General features: G+C 43.4%; 1 protein-coding gene across 1 annotated transcript in view; it reads right to left on the bottom strand.

Moving 5' to 3' along the window:
* LOC310781627 (unconventional myosin-X-like) overlaps positions 1-16,606 on the bottom strand; it is a gene marked incomplete at both ends in the record, with an annotated part of 104,651 nt that extends 88,045 nt beyond the window's left edge. Inside the window, one exon of the mRNA XM_083642229.1 lies at positions 16,586-16,606. Coding sequence (XP_083498355.1) covers positions 16,586-16,606 — 21 coding nt within the window. The remainder of the gene's footprint in view (positions 1-16,585) is intronic.
* Between the last annotated feature and the right edge of the window lie 1,000 nt (positions 16,607-17,606).

Here is a 17,606-nt window from a genome sequence, read left to right as displayed (position 1 = left end):
TGGGGAGGCAGACAGGTGAGAGGCAGACAGGTGGGGAGGCAGACAGGTGAGAGGCAGACAGGTGGGGAGGCAGACAGGGAGGGAGGCAGACAGGTGAGGAGGCAGACAGGGAGGGAGGCAGACAGGTGGGGAGGCAGACAGGTGAGAGGCAGACAGGGAGGGAGGCAGACAGGTGGGGAGGCAGACAGGTGGGGAGGCAGACAGGGAGGGAGGCAGACAGGTGGGGAGGCAGACAGGGAGGGAGGCAGACAGGTGGGGAGGCAGACAGGTGGGGAGGCAGACAGGGAGGGAGGCAGACAGGTGGGGAGGCAGACAGGTAGGGAGGCAGACAGGTGGGGAGGCAGACAGGTGGGGAGGCAGACAGGTAGGGAGGCAGACAGGTGGGGAGGCAGACAGGTGATACTGCGCCCAAAACACTTTGGAGAAATAAAAAAAAAACAGTGGCACACTGCGACCGCACCGGCCACTGGCAACATGACTAGACCATCATCATCATCATCATCATCAACCGTTATTTAATCAGGCAAGTTAATTAAGAACAAATTGTTATATTCAATAACGGCCTGGTGAACACAGACCACAGAGGGGCATCCACACACCTGTCAGTCAGACGACAATATGAACACCTTGGCATTCAGAAATCTCTCGGGCGAAGGCAGACAACAACAACGTGTTAATTATATGATTAGAACGTGGCAGTTAAATAGAATCATGCAGTCCCTCCTCTCATATAGTCCTGCTTTTCTTCAACTCACTTGAACCAACAAGACACTTCTGTCTGTGTGCCCCTGATGTGACACTACACAGGAGAAGTACATCCAGCATGAGTAGGGATGGGTACCGAACTCGGTACTTTTACAGGCACCGACCGAATTACGTCGGTACTGCCCCGTACCAGTTCACATAAAAACGAACGGTACCAAATTTCGGTACTTGAAGGCATCTGAGTAATAGAAAGAGAGTGGTGAAAATAGAAATTCCGACGGAACCTTAAGGCAACACGCAAGAGCGCGTTACGTCACTACGTCACTCTGGTTCTGAAAGCAAAACAGGACCAGCCGAAAGCTGTGGCTACACTTTTTACCAAGATAGACTCAGACAACACTGGTTGCAACATGTGTGATGTGAATTGCAAAGCTGGCCAGGGAAACACCTCAAACTTGAGGAAGCATGGTCAAACACAAGATATATTTAGCTAAATGCTGAAGACTGTAACGTCTTAGATAGGCTGAGGGTGAATGAAGCAGATAGCCTACCGCACCGTTGCTAACGTTAGCAGCACCTCCTCAGCTGTAACGTTGAGAGAGGCATCGACTTCTACAACATCAAGTAACGTTATTTAATTAGCTAGCGTTAGCTGTATTAGTTGTTTCACTGCCGTTGTGGTTGTTAGATAACGGGGCTTTTCACTGTCTTCACAACGACTGCAAACGTTACTACGTTAAACGTTAAACGCTAACGTTACTCTTGCTGCAGTAATTGTCAAGGGTTCAACAGAATGTATTTCCTCAGCCTGTATAGTAGCTATCAACATGAAATAAAAAGCATTTGAGAGCTTAAACCCGTGGGTTTTTATTTGGAAGGGTTACATTTGCCATAATCTTTATTAACATTTCTTAAAATGCATTAGAATATTTTAATTTTTAATTTTTGGGGTTAAAGATAAAAAAATTTTTTAATGAACATTAGGGCAAATATAATACGAAAAGCCAAAGGGTTAAGCTCTCAAATGCTTTTTATTTTATGTTTCTATGTGCTACAGAGCCTGAGATATGAAGGCTTTAGTGAATACTGACCGCTCTCTCTGAGAAGTTTGGATTTTTTTTATTTTTTACAACTGTAATTTTTTTTGTTATTAGAGCGTGTAAAGTACCGAAAATGGTACCGTTTTGGGTACCGTACCGAATTCCAGGTACCGGTATCGTACCGGTATCGGTTCAAATGTGAACGGTACCCATCCCTAAGCATGAGCTCATGTGTTACGAGTCCAGACACACAACTCTGTGTGACTTATTTCATCACAGTATTTAGCTCACAACGTTTGTGATGTTCGCTTTTATTACCGCCTTGTAAACACGTCAAATAAGAGTCAAACGCCCAACAGCCCTAAGGTGGTTTATTTTCATGACACACCCTGGACCACCGTCAAGGACACACACACGCGCACGCGCGCGCGCACGCACACACACACACACACACACACGGGTGTAGGAGAGTAGACTGAATGTCAGTAGTTGTTTGTTGTGAGTCATATCTTGTGAAGCCATACTGTAAAATAAACTCCTCAAAAAAAGTTCGGAAACGTTATTTCGGTCGATTATTTCTCCCTTTTAATAATACCAATTGGAATTGCATTTTATATCATTGGAAAGCCTGCTTCGTCTCCTTTACAACGAGGTACAACTTGTAAGGATCGTGCATTTGTGGAATGAGCAACACAGCTAAACGTGTGGGTAGCACCCCCAAAGAATGTGCCAAAATCCCCTGCAATATTCTTCTGTTGGTATTAATATGGAGATGAAAGGTCATCTTCTCCTTTCATCTCCACAGTGCAGACAGACAGCTTTGTGTGAAGAGCAGAGGCAATGAGGCAATGAGGCATAGTGTCAGCAGGAGGTTATCACACTCTGATACCAGTGCCACGCCCCCTCCCCACCTCACTGAGCTCACACTGACAGGGGGGGGGGGGGGGGGGGGTCACTACTAGTACTAAGCCCCCCAAATTCAAACACAAGCCAGCAGGGTGGAAAGGCTCGTTTCAAATGATCAACAATGAGTTGATTCCAGATTCAAAGTGGACTTAGTCTCATTCAACGTGTAGAACTTGTGTGTGTTAAAGTGGACTTAGTCTCATTCAACGTGTAGAACTTGTGTGTGTTAAAGTGGACTTAGTCTCATTCAATGTGTAGAACTTGTGTGTGTTAAAGTGGACTTAGTCTCATTCAACGTGTAGAACTTGTGTGTGTTAAAATGGACTTAGTCTCATTCAATGTGTAGAACTTGTGTGTGTTAAAGTGGACTTAGTCTCATTCAACGTGTAGAACTTGTGTGTGTTAAAGTGGACTTAGTCTCATTCAATGTGTAGAACTTGTGTTAAAGTGGACTTAGTCTCATTCAACGTGTAGAACTTGTGTGTGTTAAAGTGGACTTAGTCTCATTCAACGTGTAGAACTTGTGTGTTAAAGTGGACTTAGTCTCATTCAATGTGTAGAACTTGTGTGTTAAAGTGGACTTAGTCTCATTCAACGTGTAGAACTTGTGTGTGTTAAAGTGGACTTAGTCTCATTCAACGTGTAGAACGTGTGTGTGATAAAGTGGACTTAGTCTCATTCAATGTGTAGAACTTGTGTGTGATAAAGTGGACTTAGTCGCATTCAATGTGTAGAACTTGTGTGTAATAAAGTGGACTTAGTCTCATTCAACGTGTAGAACTTGTGTGTTAAAGTGGACTTAGTCTCATTCAATGTGTAGAACTTGTGTGTTAAAGTGGACTTAGTCTCATTCAATGTGTAGAACTTGTGTGTGTTAAAGTGGACTTAGTCTCATTCAACGTGTAGAACTTGTGTGTGTTAAAGTGGACTTAGTCTCATTCAACGTGTAGAACTTGTGTGTTAAAGTGGACTTAGTCTCATTCAATGTGTAGAACTTGTGTGTTAAAGTGGACTTAGTCTCATTCAATGTGTAGAACTTGTGTGTGATAAAGTGGACTTAGTCTCATTCAATGTGTAGAACTTGTGTGTGATAAAGTGGACTTAGTCTCATTCAACGTGTAGAACTTGTGTGTGTTAAAGTGGACTTAGTCTCATTCAACGTGTAGAACTTGTGTGTTAAAGTGGACTTAGTCTCATTCAATGTGTAGAACTTGTGTGTGTTAAAGTGGACTTAGTCTCATTCAATGTGTAGAACTTGTGTGTGATAAAGTGGACTTAGTCTCATTCAACGTGTAGAACTTGTGTGTGATAAAGTGGACTTAGTCTCATTCAATGTGTAGAACTTGTGTGTGTTAAAGTGGACTTAGTCTCATTCAATGTGTAGAACTTGTGTGTGTAGAACTTGTGTGTGTTAAAGGTTAAAGTGGACTTAGTCTCATTCAATGTGTAGAACTTGTGTGTGTTAAAGTGGACTTAGTCTCATTCAACGTGTAGAACTTGTGTGTGTTAAAGTGGACTTAGGCCCAATCCCAATTCTTTTCTTAACCCTCAATCTTAACCCTCAAGCTCAACCCTCAATCTTAGTAGCCCTCAAAACTAAGTGTTAAGGGCTATCTTGCGACTTTAAAATGGGACAGCCCTTAAAGGCAGATACGTCTTCAGACTGTGGGGGGCAGCAATATGCCAAAGCTCCGTCCAGTCTGTCAATTCAAAAGGAGACGAAAAAAGCATCCTTACAAATATTTCCTTGATAATATAGATGTAGAAATTACGATAACCATTGTATTATCTTAGTTTAAATGTCATTTTATGGATTTCCGTTTTGGAGCCTAACACATTTGTTGTTGCTAACTATCGATAGTCAGTAGCCGTGCTGGTCAAGCCATATTATTATTATTATATTATAACATTGTTAACGTTGTTACGAAATGCCATAATTCTCGGTGGTAATGTCGTTGTTGAGTTGTTTTTATCAAGATACAGCCTACGTGTAATGCAACGCACCACAAAACAAGTGGGGGCTAGAATGACCGTGCTTTCCGACGTGAGGGCTGGCTTGACTGCAGTGTTTAACTGCAGTCAAGCCAGCCCTCACGTCGGAAAGCACGGTCATCCTAGCCCCCACTCGTTAGCAACAACAATGTTGTTAGGATTCCAAAACGGAAATCCATAAAGTGACATTAAACTAAGCTAATACAATGGTTATCGTAATTTTTACATCGCTATTAACAAGGAAATACTTAACTTTGTAGGGCTCCTTTTTTCCTCCTTCGCAGCCATCTTCCATCTGAATGGATCTAGCTGATGACACACAAGGGATTCTGGGATCGCACTCACCGCCAAGTGTGGTCGTGGAAAATCTCAAAACTGAGGGCCGTAGACCCCTCAAACTCGACCCTTAACTTAACAAAGTGAGAATCGGGACAGCACTAGCACTTCGCGGGAGTGCGCATTTTTGAGACTGAGGGTTAAGATTGAGGGTTAAGATAGGAATTGGGATTGGGCCTTAGTCTCATTCAATGTGTAGAACTTGTGTGTGATAAAGTGGACTTAGTCTCATTCAACGTGTAGAACTTGTGTGTGTTAAAGTGGACTTAGTCTCATTCAATGTGTAGAACTTGTGTGTGTTAAAGTGGACTTAGTCTCATTCAATGTGTAGAACTTGTGTGCGATAAAGTGGACTTAGTCTCATTCAACGTGTAGAACTTGTGTGTGTTAAAGTGGACTTAGTCTCATTCAATGTGTAGAACTTGTGTGTGATAAAGTGGACTTAGTCTCATTCAATGTGTAGAACTTGTGTGTGATAAAGTGGACTTAGTCTCATTCAACGTGTAGAACTTGTGTGTGTTAAAGTGGACTTAGTCTCATTCAACGTGTAGAACTTGTGTGTGTTAAAGTGGACTTAGTCTCATTCAACGTGTAGAACGTGTGTGTGATAAAGTGGACTTAGTCTCATTCAATGTGTAGAACTTGTGTGTGATGAAGTGGACTTAGTCTCATTCAACGTGTAGAACTTGTGTGTGATAAAGTGGACTTAGTCTCATTCAATGTGTAGAACTTGTGTGTGTTAAAGTGGACTTAGTCTCATTCAATGTGTAGAACGTGTGTGTGATAAAGTGGACTTAGTCTCATTCAACGTGTAGAACGTGTGTGTGATAAAGTGGACTTAGTCTCATTCAACGTGTAGAACTTGTGTGTGTTAAAGTGGACTTAGTCTCATTCAATGTGTAGAACTTGTGTGTGATAAAGTGGACTTAGTCTCATTCAACGTGTAGAACTTGTGTGTGATAAAGTGGACTTAGTCTCAGTCAACGTGTAGAACTTGTGTGTGTTAAAGTGGACTTAGTCTCATTCAATGTGTAGAACTTGTGTGTGATAAAGTGGACTTAGTCTCATTCAATGTGTAGAACTTGTGTGTGTTAAAGTGGACTTAGTCTCATTCAACGTGTAGAACTTGTGTGTGTTAAAGTGGACTTAGTCTCATTCAACGTGTAGAACTTGTGTGTGTTAAAGTGGACTTAGTCTCATTCAATGTGTAGAACTTGTGTGTGATAAAGTGGACTTAGTCTCATTCAATGTGTAGAACTTGTGTGTGATAAAGTGGACTTAGTCTCAGTCAACGTGTAGAACTTGTGTTTGATAAAGTGGACTTAGTCTCATTCAACGTGTAGAACTTGTGTGTGATAAAGTGGACTTAGTCTCATTCAACGTGTAGAACTTGTGTGTGTTAAAGTGGACTTAGTCTCATTCAACGTGTAGAACTTGTGTGTGATAAAGTGGACTTAGTCTCATTCAACGTGTAGAACTTGTGTGTGATAAAGTGGACTTAGTCTCATTCAACGTGTAGAACTTGTGTGTGATAAAGTGGAATGCCAAATGAAATATCTCTCTTTTTGAATGGTGTCTGGTTTGTAAACGTTAAAGCACATCATAATACTGAGCATGTGTAAATATATATGAGGGAGGATTATCCCGTTTTTCAGTGTGGCAGTGGGACAAGGCCCATTGGTAATTAGTCCTGGCACTCTTGTGACAGATTAAAAACGTCCAGACTGAACACAAGCTGCTGCTATTGTGCTGACGCTACGCACACCTCAACCGCTGCCTTAATAACAACTGCCTCACATTGTTTTCCACAAAAACACAATGCTCATTTCAACACTCTCAATACTCTAAACAGCTGTTTGAAAAGCCCACAGTTCATTGGATATCAAACACAATAGCCGTTGCAAGTTTAAGATTCAAGAGAATGCAGCATCCACTAGCTAGCCAATGTTGTATTGTTGAACCTTTCCTTCCTTCCTTCCTCGCATCCTCGGCTCACTTCCTAACTTCCTTCCACGCTCCACGGGGCGTGTGCGTGGCTGGAGGTGAGGGACGAGGAGCTCAGATGGTCTCTCTCTCAGCTGGAGGTGAGGGACGACGAGCTCAGATGGTCTCTCTCAGCTGGAGGTGAGGGACGAGGAGCTCAGATGGTCTCTCTCTCAGCTGGAGGTGAGGGACGAGGAGTTCAGATGGTCTCTCTCTCAGCTGGAGGTGAGGGACGACGAGCTCAGATGGTCTCTCTCTCAGCTGGAGGTGAGGGACGACGAGCTCAGATGGTCTCTCTCAGCTGGAGGTGAGGGACGAGGAGCTCAGATGGTCTCTCTCTCAGCTGGAGGTGAGGGACGAGGAGTTCAGATGGTCTCTCTCTCAGCTGGAGGTGAGGGACGACGAGCTCAGATGGTCTCTCTCTCAGCTGGAGGTGAGGGACGACGAGCTCAGATGGTCTCTCTCTCAGCTGGAGGTGAGGGACGACGAGCTCAGATGGTCTCTCTCAGCTGGAGGTGAGGGACGATGAGCTCAGATGGTCTCTCTCTCAGCTGGAGGTGAGGGATGATGAGCTCAGATGGTCTCTCTCAGCTGGAGGTGAGGGACGAGGAGCTCAGATGGTCTCTCTCTCAGCTGGAGGTGAGGGACGAGGAGCTCAGATGGTCTCTCTCTCAGCTGGAGGTGAGGGACAAGGAGCTCAGATGGTCTCTCTCTCAGCTGGAGGTGAGGGACGAGGAGCTGAGCTCAGGTGGTCTCTCTCTCAGCTGGAGGTGAGGGACGAGGAGCTCAGATGGTCTCTCTCTCAGCTGGAGGTGAAGGACGAGGAGCTCAGATGGTCCCTCTCTCAGCTCTCCAAAGGGGCAGCTGGAGGAAGTGACAACTGGCTCGGAAAGATTCTGCCATCGCAAGAGAAAAATAGTTTGCCCTCTGCCTCTGGATCGGGTTGGGCTTTCTCAGGTTACTCGTTTCACCACAGAATGCTTACCGAGCCGATCCACGGCTCCCGCTTCAAAGAGACAGACACAGCACACAGGCTGTGAGGGATGTCTCGAGATGGGGAGAATGTGTGTGTGTGTGTGTGTGTGTGTGTGTGTACACACGAGGTGGTGGTGGCGATAGTGTGAAACCCAAAGCCTTGCCACCACAGTTCCACAATCCAAGGGGCCACGGCCGGCCATGACCGGGAATGTCAGGGGTCAGGGCCGGGAATTTGGGAATCCCTGCTGCTGCACGGGCAGCTCAGCAGCACTCATCCAGGAAGGAGGTACCGGGCGTGTAAAGGACTTCACGTGGCTTTACGATGTGTAGCAGCTGCTGCTATAAGAGAACCAACTCCCAAGTTTAGACATGAACATACTGTAGCTGGATTCAGCCTACAGGATGTTTCACAAAGGTGTAACATGTCTGATGTCATTTCACTTGTGTGTGTGTGTGTGTGTGTGTGTGTGTGTGTGTGTGTGTGTGTGTGTGTGTGTGTGTGTGTGTGTGTGTGTGTGTGTGTGTGTGTGTGTGCGCGCACAAGGATACATAAATGCTTGAGAGGAAGAGGCCTTCAGTCCAATGAGGAACTCATCACATAAATCTCTCCTCACTCAGCGCGAACACACACACACACACACACACACACACACACACACGCACACACACACACACACAAGTCATAATAACTGAGGTGGGGAAGTCTAGGATGACAAAATCACAGATAGAATTTCAGCTGAAATCTCTGACACACTTCTGAGATGTTCAGTTTTTTTCCTTCCGGAAACCGATTCCGATACCGATACCTGAACTTGCATATCGGCCGATAGCAATTATCCAATAATACCAGTGCGTTAAAAAAAAATCTATGTATTATTATTATTATTATTTTAACAGCTGTACCCTGTATGGATTGTGATATGATTGCTTGCTATCATTGTTGCATGGCCTGGCTCAGGTTAAACCTTTCCGATACTGGTATCGTATCGGAACAACTCTACTTCTGACTGAGTGACTGAGTGAGTGAGTGAGTGAGTTTAGTTTAGTTTATTTGTTTAGCACAAATTTAGGTACAAATCTGTGCAAGGTGGGAACGAAGCCTTTGCAGGCTTGTACAGAGTTCCACACCTACTCATATTAATTTCGTGACATGCAGGCTAAACATTCAACAAAAAAAACACAGAAAAAGTGAGTGAGTGAGTGAGTGACTGAGTGAGTGTGTATGTACTAGAGCCCGACCGATATATCGGTTCACCTATATTATCGGCCAATACTGGCCGATTACCGATATATCGTATCGGCCGATATGGTGCGCCGATATTGCCGTTTTTTTTTAGTTATAGACAGCATGTTGTTTATATTTGATATTTTTTCTTAACTATTTGTTCTCTTGTGTTTTTGTATTTCTAGTTATTTATAATTATTAAATTCCCAGTTAAGTTTACTGTTTCATTGCATTGAGTTTATTAATAAGCTGTAAAATATCCTGCCTACGTTACATATTTCAATTCATATCAACTCATATCTTTGTCAAGTGTTTGATATTTGAGGGTTGCTGATGTGGTTCCTCCTCTGGTCGTTAAGGGCGCCTGTTCAGAGGGAGGGGAACTCGTTGGAATAGCGTGATCCTCCCACGTGCTATGTTCTACCGGTGAAGCTTCCCCTGTCAGGTGAAAAGAAGCGGCTGGCTAACTGCCCATGTCTCGGAGGAAGCATGGAGCCAGTTTTCGGCTCTCCCCAGATCGGCACAGGGTGGAGCAGCAACCAGGATAAATAAATAAAAATTAGCACTAATGGGGGATAAAAATTGGATAAAAAATCTGGGGGGGGGGGGGGGATATATATATATATATATATATATATATATATCGGCCGATATATCGATATCGGAATTTTTTTACTCCCTAATATCGGTATCGTATCGGCCGGCTCTAGTGTGTACTGTATGTGACTGTGTGTTTAGTGACTCACACCAGCCAGAGGATGGATGGATGGATGAGGTGTGGGGTCTGCTCGTGCTGCTGAGGGCTTGATTCTGTCAGCTCCTGAGAGGAAGGGCTGGAGCTGAGGGACAGGATGGGCCTCCAGGATACACCTCAGACCACAACCTCCTTCCACCTGCCTCTCCTCTCTCTCTCTCACCCTCTGCTCTCCTCTCTCTCTCTCACCCTCTGCTCTCCTCTCTCTCTCCTCTCTCTCTCTCACCCTCTGCTCTCCTCTCTCTCTCTCACCCTCTGCTCTCCTCTCTCTCTCTCTCTCACCCTCTGCTCTCCTCTCTCTCTCTCACCCTCTGATCACAAACGGCGACATGCGAGGGAAAGACCACTCTGGATTAGCACGAGACAAACCGTCTGAGACATTTGATAAACACCGGCCAGCGTCCATTTCAGTCCGATGTGTAAAATAACACGTCTCCTCTCAGATCCGCAACATAACCCGTCTATGAGCAGGAGTCGGTACGGTCTGAGAGTTATACTGCAGCACGACAACAATAGTCCCATGTGCTGCCTGAAACCCAAGCAGGTCTGAAACAAGGCGGTAGAAGTTGTACGTGAAGGCTTCTAAAGGCTGTGACTCACTGATCTGTTGACATCTACATTGTAGTGTTGAGTCGGCAAACTACACAGCAATGAATCATCACTGTCATTGATCCCTTTGCACTGGTTTTCACTGAGTTGAACTCAGTTTAATCCTCATCTTACTTCCATTGCAGAATCCCGGCTTTATTAAATCCACACTGGAGCTTTGTGCTGTTCAGGCTTCCAGGAAGTCAGTTCAAAAACCAGGACAATTCAATCAGTTTGTTTATTTATTATAGATGGTTTTCACCAGCTGCAACCCCACAGCACTTTTTCTCAGCTTCTTCTTCTGTGTTTTATGGCGGTTGGCATCCTTAAAGGAGAATTTCGGTTTTTTTGAACATGCAGTCCTCTCCTCACATTAATTATGATCTGACGACTCACCCAGTGATCTCCGCGGCGTTTCTGGCCGTCCTAGCGTTGTTTTGAGATCAATAGCGTAACCTATGTGGGATTCGAAATAACGAAGGTTATGCCAAACCCCACATAGGTTACGCTAAAACCACCACCGCAAAGCGGCCTGCCTGTACTTGGCCAGTCAGCAGGAAAGTATCGCGGGACTTCACGAGACTTGGTGACTGAGATCACGTTTGAGGTAATTTGATCCCTGTGGGACTCCAGGAAACAGCCTTTGGCAAAATATCACTGTGGTGCTTCTTGAGGGATCAGATTCTGACGATATTTGGCGAAAACGGGAGTAAAAATAGCTATTTAGATGCAGTAAAGACAGGCTCACACTTGGCCCCAAATCAGCTCCATTTTACAACTGACTTGGACGCTATTGATCTCAAAACAACGCTAGGACGGCCAGAAACGCCGCGGAGATCACTGGGTGAGTCGTCAGATCATAATTAATGCCAGGAGATGGGTCCAGGTTCAAAAAAAACGAAATTCTCCTTTAAATGTTGCATTACCTGAATTGTATCAGCTCCACAGTGCTAACTATTGACAGTGTCCACTTTCTCAGCTGTTCAGGTGAAAACACTGACATAGCCTACTTCTATTTCTATTTCTTATTTTTGCTATACGTTTAAATGTAAAGATAGGCCTATGCGTGCAATAACGTACTGATAGTCAGCTTACTCTGTAACATGTAGCTTTTATTAGCCTCTCAGGCTAGCTCCGGACCAGACAACAACGCTTCCTACTACCCAGTGTGTGCACGTCTTTCTGACAGGGGTGGTTGTTATGGCAACTATCAACAACAACAACAACAACTACTACTACTAACTACTACAAGACATAAAGACCGAAATAGGCTACGTTGTTACTGTGTCTGTCGGAGACACGGCCTAACGTTAACATTTAATATGAGCCGAATATCAGCCTGCGCTCAGCTATGTATACAGGAAGTAAAGTTGTGATGGTTGTTATTGTTGTCAAGTTAAAACCGAGAACCGTGAATTCTTCTCAAAACAAACGTGCTCATGAATACTAGTCATGATATGTTTATGATGTTTTCACTATGATGTCATGATATGTTTATGATGTTTTCACTATGATGTCATGATATGTTTATGATGTTTTCACTATGATGTCATGATATGTTTATGATGTTTTCACTATGATGTCATGATATGTTTATGATGTTTTCACTATGATGTCATGATATGTTTATGATGTTTTCACTATGATGTCATGATATGTTTATGATGTTTTCACTATGATGTCATGATATGTTTATGATGTTTTCACTATGATGTCATGATATGTTTATGATGTTTTCACTATGATGTCAAGTCATCCCAACAACATCGTATTTGACCCCTGTGACCTCATATTTGCCAACGTGCACTAGGGCTGTCACTTTTTCCCCAAAATAAAATTCGAACGAATATTAATTGCCCGATATTCGTTCGAATATATTCGAAGTTTTTTGGTTAATTAAAAAAAAAAAAAAAAAAAAAAAAAAAATTTTTTTTTTTTTCCCCAGTCCAGCAGCCTGTTGCACCAGCTGAACGTAAGTTCTGTCTTAAGTTAGGGTGTAAAGTCCACACTAACTGCTATGTTCAAACTAGTTAGTTTGACACTAAAGTTGTGTCTTTGTTTGGTTGCACCACGGAGACGTAAGGTACATCTTAACTAGTAGACCCATACTAACCAAAATAGTGTCGGAGACAATGACGTGTACAGTATCTGTGACCAATCAGTGAAAAGCACGGTGGAAACGGTGTTTATTTACGTTGTTTAAGTAAGTGGAGTGAAAACAGGAATGCCATGACATTATTTCCACACTTCATTTTATTTTTTCCGTTAACAGAACATACTTCAATGTATTTATTTTCGTTAATACAACATACTTCAATTTATTCTTTTCGTTATTTTTGTTAATACAACATACTTCAATGTATTCGTTTCGTTATTTTCGTTAATACAACATACTTCAATGTAGCCTATTCGTTTCGTTATTTTCGTTAACACAACATAGCCTACTTCAATGTATTTATTTTCGTTAATACAACGAACATACTTCAATTTATTATTTTCGTTTAATACAACATTTGTAACATTCTTCCAGCAATAACCTTTTTAGCTGCTATGTTTATCTGATGAGTAGGCCTATGTTCTTTCCAACACTTCCAGTAGGCTCTAAAGTATCAATCAATGTGCTATAAAACACACAACACAAAGGGCTTTGAAGTAATATAGATATAATTCTTTCCTTGTTTTGTTTGACATTTTTTAGCATCACTCCAGCTCCATTTCGTGCTTACCCAAAAGTAGCCGATTTATTTCATATTATTTGTTACAAACACAAGTCTGTCGACATTTTCGGGATCGAGTGCGGCTCTCTTTTTATTTACGATATTACCTGCCGTCGAGAACACCCGCTCAGAGCGGACAGACGTTCCAGGCACGCACAGGTATTTACGTGCCAGCTTTGCGAGTTGCGGGTATATGCACTCTCTATCTCTCCACCAAATAAGTGGGTTTCGGTCTGCATCGAGAGGAGGCTCCTTCTTGAACGATCGCATCTCCACCTGCACCCCGCGTTCCCCTTGCTCATCGTCCTCCTGCCGGGAGTCACCCTCGGCCTCGCCCGATGTGTACAAGTCCCCAAATAGGCTTCCCATCGCACCCAGGGCATCTTTGTTTCTCCCCCGTGCTGCTTGAGGTGGAGAATCGTCTTCATCTGCCTGTCAGCTGCCTGTTTCGGGTGACTCCCTTGCAGGTGTCCCCGCAGATTTGATGTCGTGCTCATGTAAATAAACTGTCTTTTACAAAGTCGACACACAGCCTTATCTTTGTTTGTTTTGCCATCTACGGTGTAAAATCCAAAATGTTTCCACACACTGCTCCTCAAATGAGTAGGTGTTGTGATTGTCCGCTCCTGGCTTTCTTCCTCTGCTGCATCTTCGTCCGCCTCCATTTTGTCTTGTCTCTCTCATCAAACCGCATCAAACGGATCAAACAGCCTGTCATGTCATGTCAAGTCAAGACAAGACAGGTGGTCCGCATAGGTCAAGCTGTTAGAGCGGAGCGCCCTCTGTTGGATTATCAATGAATAACATGAAAAAAAAAAAATTTTTTATTTTTTTTTTAATATATAATAATTCGAATATTCAAATTACATTTCGAAAACGAACCCTTCCCCCCACATTCGAAGTTGCATTCGAATTTCGAATGAAAAGTGACAGCCCTAACGTGCACCCAGCTGTTCACATGCAAAGCTTCCTGTCAAATTGTATTAAATAAAACAGATTCAAAGTATCATCTGAATTCTGTGGATTTACATCTACTGACAAAATCAAGGCACCAGAGCATCAAACCTGCCATCCCTTCAGGACCTGCACACCACCAGCCCAGGACACTGAAGCGGTCTCTTTGAAATGCACCCCCTCAGCAAGAGACTGAGGTCTGTCAAGCCCAGAACGTCTCGCCACAAGAACAGCTTCTTCCCAACTGCCATCAGCCTCATCAACAAGGCCCTAAAGCAGCAGCAACAGCAACAGCAGACTACTCGTTCCATTAAAGTATTATAGCTGCTACTTCTACCGGAACTTTCTACTAAGCTACATCGTGCACTGATTGGACTGTAAATTCCTATTTAATATGCCTATTTAACTTGGACTGTACATTCATATTTAAAGCCTACTTAACACTCCTCCTAGTTGTGTATAATTGGACTGTACTTACAATGTTGTGATTTTGTCTTTTACATATTTTCCAATTTAACTTTTATCTCTGAATATTGATATGAGCGCTACGCTGCATACTTGCACTAATAGCAAATTCCTCGTATGCAATCTTGCATATTGTGGCAATAAAAGTGATTCTGATTCTGATACAGACCGTTTTCTCTGGGGTCGCATCACCCACCTCACCTGACCTCTGACAGCTTCTTCTTAGACACAGAAAAATGATTCTTCCTGGGATGAGAAGCAAAGTACAAAACAACAAAACAAAAACCAGACAAAGAAGTCTGGGTGAAGCCAGATATAATCTTCTGGGAATTCTCACACAGTCGGTTTTTTCCACACAGTCAAATTACCACAATGTACTCTTGGGTTAATCTGCAGTCATGGGTTCATCCAAGCAGAGACTCAAATTAATAACCTTCCACGCACAGCATATCATCCTAATCAAATCAGATTATAAAACAACCAGCATTCAGTTCAGCTCAACCTGTCCGCTGCAGGGTTGGGGATTTACACATTATAGACTATAAAGGCTATCATTCTTGCTGATAGGGTTCAACTAGAGATGTTCATCAGTTATCGAAAATTGATAATTGATCGTTAAGGAATGGAATCGATCATGTGGAATTTTTATCGATTTTGTTATTATTAGAAAAAAATATATATATATATATATTATTTTTTTTGCAGACTAGGTTTAGGTGGAATTCGTTCCTCCTCGCCCCACTCCATTGCACAGCCGACTAACGTGAGGTGGAGCTTCATATAGTCTCTAGTTTTCTGGCTGGGCACGGGCCTTTGTGCCAACAAAACTGTTTTAAACATGGGGAATTCACACCGGCATGCGCCGGGGACAGCAGAGTGTTGGAGAGGAGACACATTGAAATAAAGAGTTCATTGAGGAGAACACGTTGTCTTTCGAATTTTCTGCCATAGGCATTCATTTTGTAAAAAAAATATATTAAAAAAATATTATTATTAATATGATCGATAATCGATAATCGATCGTTAATTTTCCCCGATTTTGACAGCCACATATTATTGGCTATGTTGAAAATCAAATCCAATACTGTTGTTATTGCCATGGTGATGGAGGAACAGAGATAAAGACAATATGGAGATACTGAAGAAGACTGAAACAGGTGAGAACATCACCATTGTTCCCACATCAGACGGTAGTGGGAGTTGCTTTGTGGCTCCAATACTTTCATCACTGAAGCAGGTATTATAGGAAAGGGGTACAGGAGATGAATGGAGTGACTGTGAGGCGCGCGCACACACACAGTGACTATGTGGTCTGGTCTGTCTGACTGGAGATGACAAATCAGATTTCTCTCTCTCTCTCTCTCTCTCTCTCTCTCTCTCTCTCTCTCTCGTCTGCTATCTTCATCTGCTGTCTGCTGATAATGAGATGTTAGGTAGGTTGGATTGTGTGGGAGGTTTTTTAAAGGCAGGTAGACTAACTCATGCAGGACACAACAGTAAAGTTAAAGTTCTTCTCAGCATCAATTCCATACAGCTGCCTACATCCAGACCAGCCTGCAAGCTGCATCCAGACCAGCCTGCAAGCTGCATCCAGACCAGCCTGTAAGCTGCATCCAGACCAGCCTGCAAGCTGCATCCAGACCAGCCTGTAAGCACACGGTGTGTCAGCCTGGGCTGTTATCATTGACTGAGGAGACAAAGAGCAGCTACAACAGACTCGACCCAACAGGATGAACTTTACGCTGTAACATGCGAACGCCATGTTCAAAGCCACTTAAAGTGGCGTTGAGCATAAAGCAGCTGGGCTCATTGAAACACGGCACAACACGTTATTAACAAAGACCGACGGCTCCCCAAAACAACCCAGCACCTCCACTGAACGGAAAGGTCACACAACACAACACAACACGACAGCCCTCCTATCTACGAGAAGGTGACTTACCTCTGAGAAGAAGGTCTCCATTGGAACAAAGCCCGACCTCCTCCAGTCTCTTTGTAGTGTGACTTCAGGTCAGGTACCACAGAGAGGAAGATGTACGTCGCGTTATTCCCAAATGCTTTCCATCCGCGAGCTAAAGTTCGCCTTCTTTTCCCCCGAGCGAGGTGTTGTTCGGGAAGAGCGCGTGTGTCACAAACGAGACATTATTTGGCTCGTCTTGTCTCTGGACACTTGAGCAGTTGTTTCTCTAGCCGCTCGTGCAGGTTCCTCCCTGTCTGTCCCGGGGAAGCCGCCGCTCTGCTGCGCTCTGCTCCTCCCGTCTCGTCTCGTCGAGCCATTTCAATGGACCCGGCTTATTATTCACAGGGGGCGGAGCTTGAGGCCACAGCATACGCCCTCTTTTTTTTTTTTCTTTTTTTACACAAGGATGTTAGTTTCCCCTGACAGGAAGACTCATTAGCCAATGAACAGCCAGGAATGGGTCTCGCGCTACTTTTGCATGCTAAAATAAAGCTGATAATGTACAATTTGAAAACCCCTTTCAGAGACACAAACTGTCTATTTTGCTGCACCTCGACAGTGCTGCTTTTTTTTTACTCAAGAGTTCCACTTTCTACTTCCTGGAAAAAAAACTGGTCCATTGGGGTGAATGGAGATGTCGGGACTCTTCTATCTACACAGCTCTGGGTCAGGTAAATTAGCCTACTAAACTGCCAAGGAAGAGGAAGAGGCCTGCATGTTAGCTTGTAAAGAACTGGGTCCCACCTTTTCATTCACATTTTTCTTCTTTGGCAGTAAATTAATAGCCTACTGTTTTGGGAGGTTTGGGTAATTTACACCAAAAACATCCATGTGTTGTCTGTGGTAGTGGTAGCCTATTGGCAGAGATGGGCGAAAATACATCATAAAGTATTTTCATACAAATTACAAAAACTGGTCTGAAAAATGTATTTGAGATACAAATACGTATTTTGTATTTTGAAAATACATGAAAATACATTTTATAAAAACTGATAAAGAGCTG

The sequence above is a fragment of the Poromitra crassiceps genome (genome assembly GCF_964638095.1).
Source record: "Poromitra crassiceps genome assembly, chromosome: 8".
Lineage (NCBI taxonomy): Eukaryota > Metazoa > Chordata > Actinopteri > Beryciformes > Melamphaidae > Poromitra > Poromitra crassiceps.
This window is presented reverse-complemented; position numbering and strand designations above follow the sequence as displayed.